Source organism: Danio aesculapii, chromosome 17, assembly GCF_903798145.1.
Source record: "Danio aesculapii chromosome 17, fDanAes4.1, whole genome shotgun sequence".
NCBI classification, from domain to species: Eukaryota; Metazoa; Chordata; class Actinopteri; order Cypriniformes; family Danionidae; genus Danio; species Danio aesculapii.
Window position 1 is genome coordinate 47,287,406 of NC_079451.1, and position 16,488 is coordinate 47,303,893.

Below are 16,488 nucleotides of genomic sequence, written 5' to 3' on the forward strand. Positions count from 1 at the left end.
CTATATCTATATATATATATATATATATATATATATATATATATATATATATATATATATATATATATCCTGGGGTATCCCTTCAAGCAAGAAAAACAGGGAGGTAAAAGGTAGATTTAACTGCATAATTTTCATTATCTCAATCTTTACCCCTTTTGGACATTCCCAAAATTTGTGTGTGATTACCCACATTCCCGCTACCCCTCCAGCATTCCTCTGACTGTGGACGGTTAGCATATTTTAAGACCTTCAATGGTGTTTTAAAAAACCTAATTTTTGTTTTCCAGTCGAACTCTTTTCAATTGTGGCTACTGATATACTGAACATATTTCCCCAAATATCATCCTCAATTTTTTCATTAAGTTCGGATTCCCATTTTGCCTTAATATGAAGGGTGTTATCTGTTGAATCCAGATTTAGTCTATTTTATATCTGTGATGTGTATATTATGTAGTCCTATTATCAATAAAACACTGTTCCACATTAGTTGGGACTTTTTTGAATATTTCCTTTTCTTTATGATTTAATATAGCTTCTTAATTGAAAGTATCGAATGCTTGATGACAACATATATTTGTTTTTAAGATGAGAAAATGAGTGCATAGTGTTAACCTTCTTTTTAAATTAAAATAGAAAGAAATAAACTTCTTGTATAATAAGGAGAAAAGAAAATTATCAGGGAATTATCGTTTTGAAAGGAAGAAGGAAATAAAAGTTATGATGGGAATGAATGGAGGAGGAAGGAACAGAGGCGGCAGATAAAGGCAGGGAGCGGGTCAGGGATGAGGCGACCCGAACCCACAGCAGGAACAAGAGTCAGTCCAGAGGAAGCGCAGTGAGGAAATAATGACGACAGAAGAGGAGGAAGTCAATCTGTTTTCGCTGAGATAGAACCGAGCTTACAGACACGTAACTCAATACAAAACTACAGCTTCTGCTTGATCATTTAGTCCAAAAGTCTTTCCTTTAAAACTTAGAGAAAAGCTCAAGATTGACTAAAAAAATTCATGACTGTCTTAACAGAGACCGTAAAAGGATTTTTTTTTCATATTCTTTATCAAATATTTTTCCAAATGATGTTCAACAGAGCAAGGAATTTTCACAGTATTTCCTATAATATATTTTTCTCTGGAGAAAGTCTTATTTGTTTTATTTCGGCTAGAATAAAAGCAGGTTTTAATTTTTTTGTATCATTTTAAGGTCAATATTATTAGCCCCCTTAAGTAGGGCTGTACGATTAATTGAAATCGTATTAAAAAAATCACGAATTAAACATGTACGGTTTCTCTTTTTTTGCATGCTCCAGTCCCGACTAGGCATGGGAAAATAACCGTTTTCAAGGTATACCGTGGTTTGTAAAAGTCAAGGTTTTAAAATCACCAAAATTTTCGATACTACCATTCCTAAGGCATGTTTAAGATTTTTTATTGACATTTTTATCAACAGTATCTCCAGCAGAAAAAATAACCAGAGATGCCGTTTTAAATTGTAAATAAAATAGTGTTTTTTTTAACTAATGAAGACAGCAGAAGTCAATGATTTATTTTCATTATTTAGCCTGACATGCTGTTACAAAATATTATAAATCTTTCTCAAAATAAAATTTATTGTTTTCAAAGGGGAAAAAAGTATTAGTTTTTAATCCATACATTTACAAACTATATATTTAAGAGCAGTTATCACTTTAACCGTGATACAGTTATTTTTTTATTTAAGGTTATCATGAGCCTAATGACAAATAATCTGCATAAACAAGGATTATGAGTTCAGCACAAGAGGACTTGGTGCACAAAAAAAAAGTCAACATCTGTGGTGTGGGATTACTTTGGATACAGGAAGGCTGATGTATTGTAGAATCAGGTAATTTGTAAGACCTGTTAGTCACATATCATGTCTAAAAGCATGTGGAAAGCGCAAGCACATTGCTTCCTTTAGTACAGTGGTTCTCAAACTTTTTTCATCAAACTTCTTTCTTCATTCATGTCGCCACTGGCTTGCATGGTTCAGGATCTGTAGAGCTGCGCATCGTTGGATTTGCTCTTCAATATTTGGACTCTCAGTAGTGATTATTAAACCACACTGAACTGAGCTAAACTGAACTGAACTTAAACACTACAAACTGAACTACACTGTTCCTATTTACTGTGACCTTTTATGTGAAGCTGCTTTGACACAATCTACATTGTATAAGCGCTATACAAATAAAGGTGAATTGAATTGAAGTAGCACCTAGGAAAAAAATTGTCTTTCCAAGTACCACCATAATGACGAGGCAGATTAATTCCCATTAATAAGAATATTTATTGTCAGCCACTTTAAACGTTATAAACAATTTGAACATTAACACTGTACTGTGCTTGTAAAAAAAATATCCAAGTTTAAAATGTGCTTTTAAAAGTTAATTAAAAACAGTAGGCTTCTGTTCCTAAAGTAAAACGAAAAACGCTGTACTTCAACGTAAAGTATTAACAAATAGAAACCTATTCATCAAAATCTGTAAATGCTGCTTGGACCTCATAAATACAGGCTATAGGGCTGCTTGATTATGGGAAAAATCATAATCACGATAGTTTGGTCATAATTTTAATCACGATTATTCAAAACGATTACAGTGGAAGCCAAAATTATTCGCCCTCCTGTGAATTTTATTTTATTTTTTTATAAATATTTCACAAATAATGTTTAACAGAGCAAGGAATTTTTCACAGTATTTCCTATAATATTTTTTCTTTTGGAGAAAGGCTTATTAGTTTTATTTTGGCTAGAATAAAAGCAGGTTTAAATATTTTGAAACCTATTTTAAGGTCAATATTATTAGCCTCCTTAAGCAATATATATATATTTGATTGTCTGCAGAAGAAACTACTGTTATACAATGACTTGCCAAATTACCCCAATTAAGCCTTTAAATCACACTTCAATCTGAATGCTTGTATTTTGAAAAATATCTAGTCAAATATTATGTACTGTCATCATAGCAAAAATAACATAAATCAGTTATTAGAAATGAGTTATTAAAACTATTATGTTTAGAAATGGGTTGAAAAAAAATCTTCTTTTTATTAAACAGAAATTGGGGGAAAAGGGTCGCTAATAATTCAGGAGGGCTAATAATTCTGACTTCAACTGTATATATACAGTTATTTTCCTCCCTGTAAATAAGGAAAGGGAAATAAATACAATAGAATAAATTCAATTTAATTTAATTATAGCTACAAAAGTCCTTCAGTCAAGAGCAGTGAGTGGTTTTCTCCTTTGGTTGTTTGATTAATATTAAAAACAGTCGGCAGCAGGAATATTGCGCGCTGTCACTTTAAGAGCACCGCGGCTCTGATTTATGGTTTCACTTTAACGTGTCTTTTGATGCTCAACTCGTTTGTTTATTACACAAATGAGGGTTAATATGAATAATCATTAAACACCGCGTTTTGACACCTATTTGACCATTAAAGCGCTCACATTAAAATGACTTTAGATGTGTGTGCGGTCTCATTCGTGCGTTTAAAAACATGAATGATTCGAATGTAGGCTACATCAATGAATGATGCACATCCCATGCTGCAAAAGTTACATTACAGTACATGCTTTTAGTAATGTTCACGTGAAACTGAGCTTTGCAGAGCAACAAATGTGCACAACTGGAAAGGGGGCGGTATACGATGCAATAATCGTTTATCTCGATTAATGTTTTTCATAATCGTTAGAAGCCAAAATCGAAATCAAAACCGAATTTGATTAATTGCACAGCCCTAATAGGCTATATGTCATCATATTCATATATAAACTATTTTTGATCCATTTTGAAATATGTTGCATGTACATATGACAAATTTATCTATACATACACTTGGATTTTAAAATAAATGATTTGGAATTACATATGTAAATTAGAAATGAGCTCTGCTTACTGTGTGTCCTTTATAGTATGCGTGTCAGAAAAGTGAATGATTAGTACATGCATAAACACACTGCTTGACCAGTTCATACATGATTTATCCATTTATTTGTGCAAAATTTCTGTGATTTGAGATCTTGTATTAAGTGGACCGTGGCGTTTGTGTTAACCGCACACAGAGACTAACTTTAATTAGGCTATATTCTAGCTCCAAGCATCAAGCAAGAGAAAGTTGATTGAGTCTATGTTCTGTGTCCCGTGACATTTGAATCATATCCAAATAAATTAGCCTAAATCTGAGGTAGCAAATTAACCAGAAAGCCACGCTGCTTTACGAAATAACTGTAAATAACTCCGCATGTGCCGCGTTTTAAGCATCTGATAACGCAATGAGCTAAAGTAAACATTCTAAGCATACCGATGTGATCATACGATTCAGGGAACAGCCAGTGCCGATCACATCAGCGTAATCGTTCATGTCAAAGGGTTAAAAGTGAATGACTTTTTTCTTTCATTATTCAGTGTTCCTCTGCGTACCACTAGGAGGACGCCTGCGTACCACTACTGAAACGCGTACCACAGTTTGAGAACCACTGATTTAGTATTTTCATTGCGCTTTGCACTCGCGCTCCTTTGTTGTTTATCGTTGCTAGGCGACCATCAACTGCTTTTCTCATAACAAACCATTGTCGCAGCACTGATTTATGTATACAACTAAAAAGCACTGCAGTGTTTGGGTCAAAGTCCCTTTAAGGCAAGTCATTTCACTCGGTGGCCATCTTTGAAATGCCTCTCGGGCAGTATGCTCAGGCATTCTGTTTGAATGGGGAAATATCAAATTCTCCAAAACTACTTGTCAAGCTTATGATTGAGTCTCATATTAGGAATCACCAATAAAATTAAACAACAACTGTCTCAGTAGTTTAATTTCTAAACGTCCAAATCACCCAAAATCGGCAGAAATTCACGTCTGGTCTGAGCCCCTCCCCCAGAGTATTATCAGTCTATTGGGATCAATGATTGGCTCCTGTACTAGAAGGCGAGCTTTATTCGCCATATAGTGATCGATGATTGGCTCCTGTACTAGTAGGTCGGGCTTTATTCACCATATTGACAGTTACACTTTTCCCCATTCAAAAAGATACGAGAGACATGTCTTGTGTGTTCTAGTCTTTGGTTTGAGTGCTCTGTGTTTGTCTGAGGTAATCAGTCTACAGAAATGTGTGTTTTCCATACAAAGTATGAAGCTGATTGGTCAGTTCTTGTTTACTTACGTGACTCATGGATTAGCATTCTTAAAACAGGGTTCGAAATTAACCTTTTTTCTTGGTAGCACCGCTGCTCCTAACTTCAAAAACGCACCAGACAAAATTTAGTCGTACTCACCAAAAATTATGAGCAGTTACTACATGTTTTATATTAACAGATTTATTGCATTTGAAATCAAAACTAACAAACAAACAAGAAAATATCTGCATGCGCTCACCGACCCTGCACACACAGCTTGACGTGAATGAGATGAACATAGTTAACCATAATAACTGTACTGTTCTCACAGGTGCTGTCTGATAATGCACAGATGATATTGACATATAACTTATTATTAGCATACGTCATCTTAATAGCATTAACGGTCTTTTCATGAGCTGCAATATTAGTTTCATCTCAGTGAATGCATGCTCTTTAGCGATGGTGAACACGGTGCCAGACGCACGACTGACAGCATCGTGATGATTAAATGAAGGATTAAATAGAACATCTTGAGCTTAAAATGTGTAGATGTGGCAAACACTGTTACCCAAAGAGTCTGTCCCACCGGCTTTACGGTGAATGATTTAGTCATTTTAATAGCAGACTTTAACTACTGGAAGTCTTTTATCGACTCTTCGAAAAGTGTAAACGCTGGATTGACATTCATTACATGATCACTAATCAGATGTGTCATTATCTGTAACTTTAGGTGGTTTCTAAAACTAAATCTGTCAGTGTTGTTTTCATTCTCTCGTATCCAGACCTTTTCGCAACTGAAGCTCCCTGTCATCGGAACGAAGTGATTGGCAGCTGATATTACCCAATCCATTCACGTTCTGTTCTAGTGAAGTGGGCCAATGAGAAGAGCTTGAAGGTGGGACAAGCGTTGCAGGCTTTGTTTGCTGCAGCAAGTTGACATTATAAGTGTAATAAACTATTCCTGAGCACTGCGTTTGGTGTTTTTAGGTGCGAAGATGCATAATGTGTGAATGTCTCTCCTAAATCCACGCATGCGGTGAACATTTTGCTGTGAAAACCGGTCGCACGACAACAATTTTATGCACTCGCACAAATGCTCCCAAATATATTTTGAGGTCGCATAGATAAAACCAAAACTGTCGCAATTTCGAGCCCTGTAAAAGTTTAGATGTTTTCAACTAGGTGAGCCTGGAATACGCAAGCGCGTCGCTCCCAATATGCGAGCACAAGCCTCGATTGGAAATAATAAATTTTTGCACTCAATAAAAGACACGATATGTTAACCGCCTATTTCTCTGCAGCATCACAAAGAGGTTTATGATCTGTGCATGGCAAAAAAAAACCTGTAGAAAAGTACACGCAACTATTCCTGATAAGTGGTCAAGCAGAACATCGAAGCCTGACTTGAGTTTGACGGCACGCACACACACAGACACACACACAGCCTATTTGTTTTGCCATAGGTCTGTTCTAGAGACAATGTGTTACCCCTTTATTAGGTGATTTTTTAAATTTATTTTTTGCCTTATGTCTGTTTTAGAGATATGTTACAGGTCTTTGATAAAGATCGAATTGTTTTATGCTGGTAATATGTTTCAGATTCACACTGTAAAAATCTTGCGTGTCAAACTGTGTCAAAATCATGATTAAAATCAAAATCACAATATTGTTTAAGAAAATCGTGAGCGGTGTCTTTTGCCCATATTGCACAGCCCTACCCTTAAGCAGTATACAGGGGGGGGTTTGATAATAATTCATGAGGGCTAATAATTCTGATGTTAACTGTATATTGCGATATGAACACAATTTCTCCAGATGACTTGAATATCTCTATTAGGAAAGAACTTATCATTTTAGACTGATGGGGATGATTCTGTAGTAGAGTGAATCTGCTTAAAATACAATAAACAAGCTACAAGCGTAGATAAATTCAATAAAGAAAATGAGACAAATGAAATAAACAGTGTTTTACGGTCTTCTAAGGAGTCTAACAGTATTCTGTTTCTGTTATTGAATAGTCAAATGTAAAACAATACTTGGTAGTCTTCATTGTATAAATAATTCAATATAGTGTAGAGTTATTAAAGTTACAAATGTCTTATGCCCGAATGCTTTTAAAATTCTTATACTGTCAAAGGCCTCAAAAACACATGCAAATGACTAACTATATTGCAGACTCAACATTGCATATCCTGTGATGTGTCTCCTGTGAATAATCACATTGCAATATCGATGATGAAACGTTTTATTGAGCAGCCCTAATTTCAAAATATTATTGCAAAATAAAAAAATAACTAAAAATGAAAGCTGAATATGAGTGAAAGTAATGTGAAAACAATATATGCAATGGCAAGAGTAAAAAAAAAATTGATGAATTGATGGAAAGTAATCCTGAATCAATAATATCAATGTATATGCACCACAAAAAGCAATCTGATTTGACATTCAGTTAGAGCTCCACAATTAATCGAAAAAAGATTGTGATCTCGATTCGATCCCCTAGACGATCTTAATCCAGCATTTTTACAATTCTGCCAATCATATTTTCAAGTTCAGGAGAGAAGCAAATGCGGCTTCGCAAGTCTTTTCATTGTTTCACATACATTGCTCAGCGACATGGACACCTCTAAATGATGTTGAAAGAGTCACATACTGAATTTATAAGGTATAATTCACCTAAAAATGTCATTTCTGTCTTCATATAATGCTGTATTCGCGGGTGGGAAATCACACGTGACGTGAGCTGCCGACCGTAAGACGTTGTCACAGAGAGGGCTTGCGCGCGCCCTACTTAATGATAGATGCGCGCGCATCTACTTTAGTGAACAGAACCTGCATAGGCTGTGAGTAACAGGTAATAAAGTTGTAAACACTATTCAGTTTGTGGCACAGAGTGATCGTTTGAGAGCCGCGCGCAAAGTATGAAAAGCACTTAGCAGTGAAAATGAAACCGAAAGCGTGCACATCATTTAAATAATCATATCGCAATTTAGAGTTATGATTCCGTCAAGCATTTGATATGTTTTTTCTTTCAGCGAACACACAGTTGTGCATGAAAATAAATGTTTACAGTGTCAGTATAACTACTCTAGCCTATATAATGTTGATTTTACCAGTGAATAAAATGGTCTAATAATGTTGTCAATGACAGATTGCAAGCAAAGGCTTATATCTCAAACATAATTCAACATCAGAATTATTATAAGTAAAATAGAATTATTTAAAGAAACCAGCATACCTACACACAATATTATTAGTGTGGTTTTACCATATGTTTGAGAAAAAACTATAATAATGGCTAACTGACATGAACCTTTATTTTAAGAATCGTGAGAAAATCGTGATCTTTATTTTAAGCGCAAAAAAATAAAAAATAAATAAATAAAAAAAATAATAAATAAATAAAATTAAAAAATAAATAAATAAATAAAAAAATTAAAAAAAAAAAAAAAAAAAAAAAAAAAAAAAAAAAAAAAAAAAAATCGCAATTCCCATTTTAGCCAGAATCGTGCAGCCCTACATCCAGTTAATATAATTCAGTTTAAGTGTTCAGTCTAAGTCAGTGTTTCTCAACCACGTTCCTGTAGGACCACCCACTCTGCATATTTTCCATGTCTCCCTAATCAAACACACCTGATTCAGACCATCAGCTCATTAGCAGAGACTGTAAGACCTAAAATGGGTGAGACAGACAAAGGAGACATTGAAAACATGCAGTGCAGGTGGTCCTCCAAGAACGTGATAGAGAAACACTGGTCTAAGTTATTAATTTAAGTTGAATTGATTAAAATCAACAGGAGTTAATACAATTGCACAGATTTCAACTAGAGAAGCTCTGGGTCTAGTTCTTCAACGTACAGAAATTGTGAGGAAACCACCAGCATTTTTTACAGTGTAAAAATTTAAACCTTGAAAAAAATGTATGAGACCATCAGATAATGAGTGATTGAATTTTGAGAATTACACTCTTTTTATATGCTCTTGTTAATTGTCAAAAGAAATAAACACTGTCACGCTTTTTCCCCAACAGTAAAATTGTAAGAAGTTAAAGACAATATTAAACCTGTTAATCGAAGTGAAATCAAGTGAGATGTGATGTATCCTTACACTTGACTGACAGACTGTGGATTGCACTTTATTCTAAATATTAATAAAGATATGGAGATTGTTTTCAATATTAGAAAAATGTTTACTGCTTGTTTAAACTGCTTATTTAAAATGAGTTAAACAACAATTTTAAGGGTTTTTTGGGGACAACTTAATTGTTTTATGTTCAATCCGATTAAATTTGTAAAAACGCTTAAGTTAACTTAATTGATTTGTGTGGAACCCAGCAATTTTTACAATGAAGGATTTTAAGATGAATTTTAAAAACATGAACGAGACCATCAGAATTGAGGTAACGCTGGTTTTATATTCGCACATTTGTTCAAGATATGGAGATTTCTTCAATATTACAAAACATGTACAAGCTGTGCACTCAGAAAAATGACTTTTGCTGTATGATCAAACTACTTATTTAAAATGAGTTGAAACAACCCAATGCTTAAGGGTTTTTTGAGACAACTCAACTGTTTTATGTTCAATCCACTTAAATTTGTAAAATTGTTTAAGTTAACTTAATCGACTTATGTTTGGACAACATGAAGGAATTCTGTGGAACTCAGATTTTTTTTACAGTGTAGGATTTTAAGAGGAATTTTAAAAACCTTGAAAAAAAATAATGAGACCATCAGAATTGAGGTAATTTTGGTTTTAAATTCACACATTCAGACTTCCTCCTTAATAATATAATTTTATTAATTATTTATTATTTGCAAATTCTAAATAGTGAGATCACATTCTCAGCCAAATGACTATCAAAGTATATTGTTTACAGTCAAACAAATAGTGCTAACGTTGTTTTGAAGTCATACTTGCATGGGATTTCAGACTGAATATTCAAAGTACCATAGTAAACAATATAGAAAGCATGTCACAAAATGTCACTGAACGAATGTCCACAACATAAAGCTAACTTTACCTCAATAGCATCAGATAATGAGAGAAAGGCTGAACTTTGAGAAGTACACTCCGTTTGTAAGCTCTTTGTCAAAAGAAATAAACACAATTAAGCTTTTCCACACAGTAAATTAAACAAAAAGGAAGTTAAAGACAATAATAAACCTGTTAATCGAAGTGAAATCAGGTGAGATGTGAATGTAAATTTACACTTGACTGACAGGCTGTGGATTTAACTCTTTTCTAGATATTAGTAAAGATATGGAGATGATTTTCAATATTAGAAAACATGTACAAGCTTTTAAGAGGAGTTTTAAAAACCTAGAAAAAATGAATGATGCCTCGAGATAATGATAGATTGAATTTTGAGAATAACACTTCGTTTGTATGCTCTTGTTGATTATTGTCTAAAGAAATAAACACAACCATTGAGGTAAAGTTGGTTTAATATTCACACATTCCGACTTTCTCAATAATATAATTTCAGAGAAGTATTGTTTGCTAAATATTGAAATTATTTTAGCAGCCAATGACTGTCACAGTCAAATAAATAGTGCTAATGTTGTTTTCAAGTCATAGTTACATGTGATTTCAGAGGGAATATTCTTAGTACCATGGTAAACAATATAGGGAGCATGTCACAAGCTTGAACCCCCTGTAAATTAAAAATGAAGTTAAAGACAACATTAAACCTGTTAATTAAAGCGAAACCAAATGAGATGTGAATGTAAACTTACACTTGACTGACAGGCTGAAGATTGAAATACTTTCTAAATATTGATTAAGATATGAAGATGACTTTTAATATGAGAAAATATGTACAAGCTTTAAAGAAGAGTTTTACAAACCTCAGATTACGATAGATTGTATTATGAGAATAACACTTTGTTTGTATGGTCTTGTTGATTATTGTCAAAAGAAATAAACACAACCATGGAGGTAAAGTTGGTTTTATATTCACACATTTAGACTTTCTCCTTAATATAATTTCGGAGAAGTATTGTTTGCTAAACATTGAAATCATTTTAGCAGCCAATGATTGTCACAGTCAAATAAATAGTGCTAATGTTGTTTTCAAGTCATATTTACATGTACTTTCAGAGCGAATATTCATAGTACCATGGTAAACAATATAGGGAGCATGTCACAAGCTTTATCCCACGGTAAGTGAAACTAAAAATGAAGTTAAAGACAACATTAAACCTGTTAATAGAAGTTAAATCCCATGAGACATGAAAGTAAACTTACACTTGACTGACAGGCTGCAGATTGAACTACTTTCTAAATATTAATAAAGATATGAAGATGACTTTCAATATTAGAAAATATGTACAAGCTTTAAAGAAGAGTTTTAAAAACCTCAGATTATGATAGATTGAATTTTGAGAATAACACTTCGTTTGTATGCTCTTGTTGATTATTGTCAAAAGAAATAAACACAACCATTGAAATTGAGGTAAAGTTGGTTTTATATTTGTACATTCGTTCATTTTTGAGTTTCATCTTTCTGTTGAACACAAAAGGAGAGAGTTTGAATAATGTTAGAAACCTGTAACCGTTGACTTCCACAGTAGAAAAAACAAATACTATGAATGTCAATGGTTACAGGTTTTCCAACATTTTCCAAAATGACCACTAAAACAGATTTGTGACAACAAGCGAAGATGTAAATGATGAGTAAATGGTGTCAGAATGACTTATTCTTATTACTTACTTATTTTGACAGGAAAAACACACTTAGCCAGATTTTTGACAACAAGCTAAGATGTAAGTGATGAGTAAATGGTGACAGAATTTTATTGGAGTAAAATTGGTTTTATATTCGCCAATTTGAACTTTATTTTTAATGATACAAGTTCAGAAAAGTATTCCTAAATAGTGAAATCATATTAGCAGCCAATGACTATCAAAGTACAACATTGTTGAGCTAATTAAATAGAGCTAATGTTGTTTTGAGTCATATTTACATGTGATTTCATTGCAAAGTAATAAACAAATAAACAATACAGAGACCATGACACGAGTTATCACTGTTCAAAAATGAACGAATGAGCGAATGTAAAACCAACTTTACCTCAGTTTTGTGATTGGGGTAAAGTTGATTTCATATTCGCAAATTTGGACTTTTTTCTTGATAATGTAAGTTCAGAAAAGTATTCCTAAATAGTAAAATCATATTAGCAGCTAATGGCTTACAAAGTACAACATTGTTCAGTCAGTTAAATAGAGCTGATGTTGTATTTACATGGGATTTCATTGCAGAGTATCGTAATAAACAATATAGAGACACTATAACTAGTTAATCACTGTTCAAAAATGAACAAATAAGCGAATATAAAACCAACTTTACCTCAGTACCATTGAGGTAAAGTTGGTTTTATATTCACACATTCTCCTTAATAATATAATTTCAGATAAGTATTTTTTGCTAAATATTGAAATCATTTTAGCAGCCAATGACAGTCACAGTCAAATAAATGTGCTAATGTTAATAAAAGTGAGTAAATAAAAGTGCTAATGTTGTTTTGAAGTCACAGTTACACGTGATTTCAGAGCGAATATTCATAGTACCATGGTAAACAATATAGGGAGGATGTCACAAGCTTTATCTCATGGTAAATTAAACTAAAAATGAAGTTAAAGACAACATTAAACCTGTTAATAGAAGTGAAATCAAATGTAAACTTACACTTGACAGGCTGAGGATTGGACTGTTTTCTCCTGGGCATGTTTGTCCTGATTGTGTGTCTTTATAATCAGCAGTTCCCTGTTGAGCTGATCTTCATCGCCATCATCTTCCTCTTCCTCATTTTCCTCTTCCTCCCCAGAACAAAGAGTTCCTCAAATCACTCATAAACAGCTGGTCAGGCGCGCTTCATCACAAATATCCCCAAAAACCATGTCCAAACACTACTCTTACTAGTGGAGTTAGCGTGAGCTAATAATAAACTATAAATATTACACACGTACAAAAGCTATTAAACGCGGTCATTCACGAGTATATGACCACCACATCGCCAAACTGAAGCTTGAAGACCCTTATAACATGCCTCAAATAAAAACTAGCTAATTTAAGGTGTAATTTGAGTTCATGCTGTTGTCAGTCGAAGGCTAGCTAGCATGACGGCTAGCCATAAAAGCAGAACATAGAATAAAAGTCCAGTGTTTGTAAGTTTGTAAGCAGCAGCGGGAACATTAGCCTCTTTCCGTGGGAAATGACTGGTTTGTATGAATTTCTGTGCCGGTGAAGAGTCTCCGTGAGCTAAAGAAGTGAAAGTCCACAAGTTTCACTGCTGCTGGAGTTGTTGTTATGGGAATGTGCAGCACAGGAAGTGATTGAAAGAGTTCAGTGTGAAGCGGAGAAACAGCGACACCCAATGGAGAGTTTGAGAACTGCAGCGTTCATTTCTCTCAATAATAATAATAATAATGAATTCATTTTCTTTTCGGCTTAGTCCCTTTATTAATCTGGGGTCGCCACAGCGGAATGAACCGCCAACTTATCCAGCATATGTTTTATGCAGCGAATGCCTTTCCAGCTCCAACCCAGTACTGGGAAACACCCATACACACTCATTCATACATACACTACGGACAATTTTATCTTACCCAATTCACCTGTACCACATGTCTTTGGACTTGTGGGGGAAACCGGAGCACCCGTAGGAAACCCACGCAAACGCGGGGAGAACACTCTACACGGAAAAGCCAACTGACCCAGCTGAGGCATGAACCAGCGACCTTTTTGCTGTGAGGTGACAGCACTACTTACTGCACCACCACGTCGCCTAATAATAATAATAATAATATTAATACCAATAATACCAATAATAATAATATTAATACCAATAATAATAATAATAATTTTATCTCTTTAATTAATTTACGTTTACAAGGTTATTCTGCATTAAGGGATTCACAATATATGTCGTTTCACCATCGATATCGCCAGTGTGCGAATTATACATTGACGATAGGTGGGGGCAACTTTATTCGGTAGTAGCTTGGTAATACATGCTTCAATGAATCAAATTTATAAATGTCTTTAAATTACATCTAATTTATTAATAAAATGTGTATGTTTTCAGTGTTTTGAGAGATATTTAATGACTATTTTAGAGGTTACAGTAGGTCAAACTATACCAGGGGCGTTGCTAGACACATATATATATATATATATATATATATATATATATATATATATATATATATATATATATATATATATATATATATATATAGTTTTTATTTTATTTTATTTTATTTATTTTTTAGGGAAGGGCATGCCCCATTTGAGCTTTATGTCTAGCAACACCCCTGGTATAGTTTGACCTACTGTAACCTCTAAATATCCCTCAAAACACTGAAAACATATATATTTTATTAATAAATTAGATGTAATTTAAATACATTCATAAATTTGATTCAATGAAGCATGTATTACCAAACTACTACTGGAAAAAGTTGACCCTCCCGATCGTCAATGTATAATTCGCACACTGGTTGCTAGGGTACTCTGTGGGGTTGTTAAGTTTATATGTATTATAATTTAAATAAAAAATAAATAAAATTGATAATCTAAATATTTTAATAATTATAGTGAATAAAAACGTACAAAATGTGTATCATTTTAATTAACATGAATTAGAATTAATCATAGAATCATTCATATTTAAGCATTACATTCATAGTTTAGTTTTGTTGGAATGTAAAATTGAGAATAAGCATATTAAAATTGAGCATGAATAATTTCTTAAACACTTAATATAATTAGAAATTTATAATAGAATGAGGGCGACGCAGTGGCACAGTAGGTAGTGCTGTCACCTCACAGCAAGAAGGTTGCTAGTTCAAGCCTTGGCTGGGTCAGTTGGCATGTTCTCCCTGTGATTGTGTGGATTTCCTCCGTGTTCTCTGGTTTCCCCCACAGTCCAAAGACATGTGGTACAGGTGAATTGGGTAGGCTAAATTGTCTGTAGTGTATGAGTGTGTATGTGTTTCCCAGAGATGGTTTGCAGCTGGAAAGGCATCCGCTGTGTAAAACATATGCTGGATAATTTGGCGGTTCATTCCACTGTGGCAACCCAGATTAATAAAGGGACTAAGCGGAAAAGAAAATGAATGAATGAATGAATATTAGATTGAATAACACACACAAGCACTCAATTCATAATTTAGTTTTGTTGGAATGTAAGATTGTGAATAAGCATATTGAAAAATGAGCATCGTCGGTGCAATAGCCTAGTGGTTAGCGCGACGACATATGGTGCAATCTTTAGAAAAATAAGAAAAAAAATTGAGCATGAATAATTTTCGATGATTAGGAACCTATTACATTGTATAAGTCATAATTATTATAATATTCAAAAATAAAGAAGCTAGCTCTCAGCAACTCTCACATGGTCGCCCACTGAAGGTACCTGGATGGGAGACCACATGGGAAAGCTAGGTTGCTGCTGGAAGTGGTGTTAGTGAGGCCAGCAGGGGGCACTCAACCTGAGCTCTGTGTGGCTCCTAATGCCCCAGGATATTGATAGGGATTCTATAATGCACAGAGTGATGTCTTTTGGATGAGATGTTAAACTGAGGTCCCGACTCTCTTTGGTCATTAAAAATCCCAGGATGTCCTTCGAAAAAGAGTAGAGGTGTCATCCTGACTAAATTTGCCCACTGTCCATCATAGCCTCCTAACCATCCCCATATCATGATTGGCTTCATCACTCTGACTCCTGTTCACCACTCAGCTGGTGTGTGGTGTGCGGTCTGGCGCAATAGAGGAACTACCAACCTACATCACACGGGTTCCCGGTTGCAAAAAAAGACCAGGTCCAATAGTAAACATGTTGTGTTGTGCGGTAGGATGCCAAATTCAAAGTCCAAAAATAGAAAACTTAACTTTTACCGTACACCACACTGCTTTTAATGCCAACCATAGACGTATTTGGCTAAAAGGGAGCTGAATGGAGTGAGGACCTAATTAAAAATGCTCGACTCTTCAGTTTTCATGTCATATCAGGTAAGTTCATGCTATGCTGAATCATACACATCACTCGTTTTTGATTGCAGCAATGATTTCAGCAAAAACAGTTAAATATGGTGAATTAAACTGCGGACACTGAATGCTTAGAATGAAATGTAAACATGTAAGTTCACTTACCCTGCCGTACAGGTACCGTTCGCTGTCAAAATGTAGTTGTTTTGCTTGTTGATGATTACCCAGGCCTTTGATAGCTCCGTCTTCTTTCCTTGTCGTTGGCTAGCCAGAACCTCGATTTTTAGCACTACAAAGTTTTCAATCTGGTAATCATGGAACATTATTTCTTGCACATGACCACACAGAACACAATTTTAACTTTAACTTC

The 16,488-nt window shown here is 34.3% G+C and overlaps 1 protein-coding gene across 1 annotated transcript in view; it reads right to left on the reverse strand.

Moving 5' to 3' along the window:
- The window catches only part of LOC130244212 (zinc finger protein 513), a 28,023-nt gene extending 14,591 nt beyond the window's left edge, over window positions 1-13,432 (reverse strand). Inside the window, exon 1 of the mRNA XM_056476528.1 lies at window positions 12,816-13,432. Coding sequence (XP_056332503.1) covers window positions 12,816-12,855 — 40 coding nt within the window. The 5' untranslated portion in view covers window positions 12,856-13,432. The remainder of the gene's footprint in view (window positions 1-12,815) is intronic.
- Window positions 13,433-16,488: the final 3,056 nt, after the last annotated feature.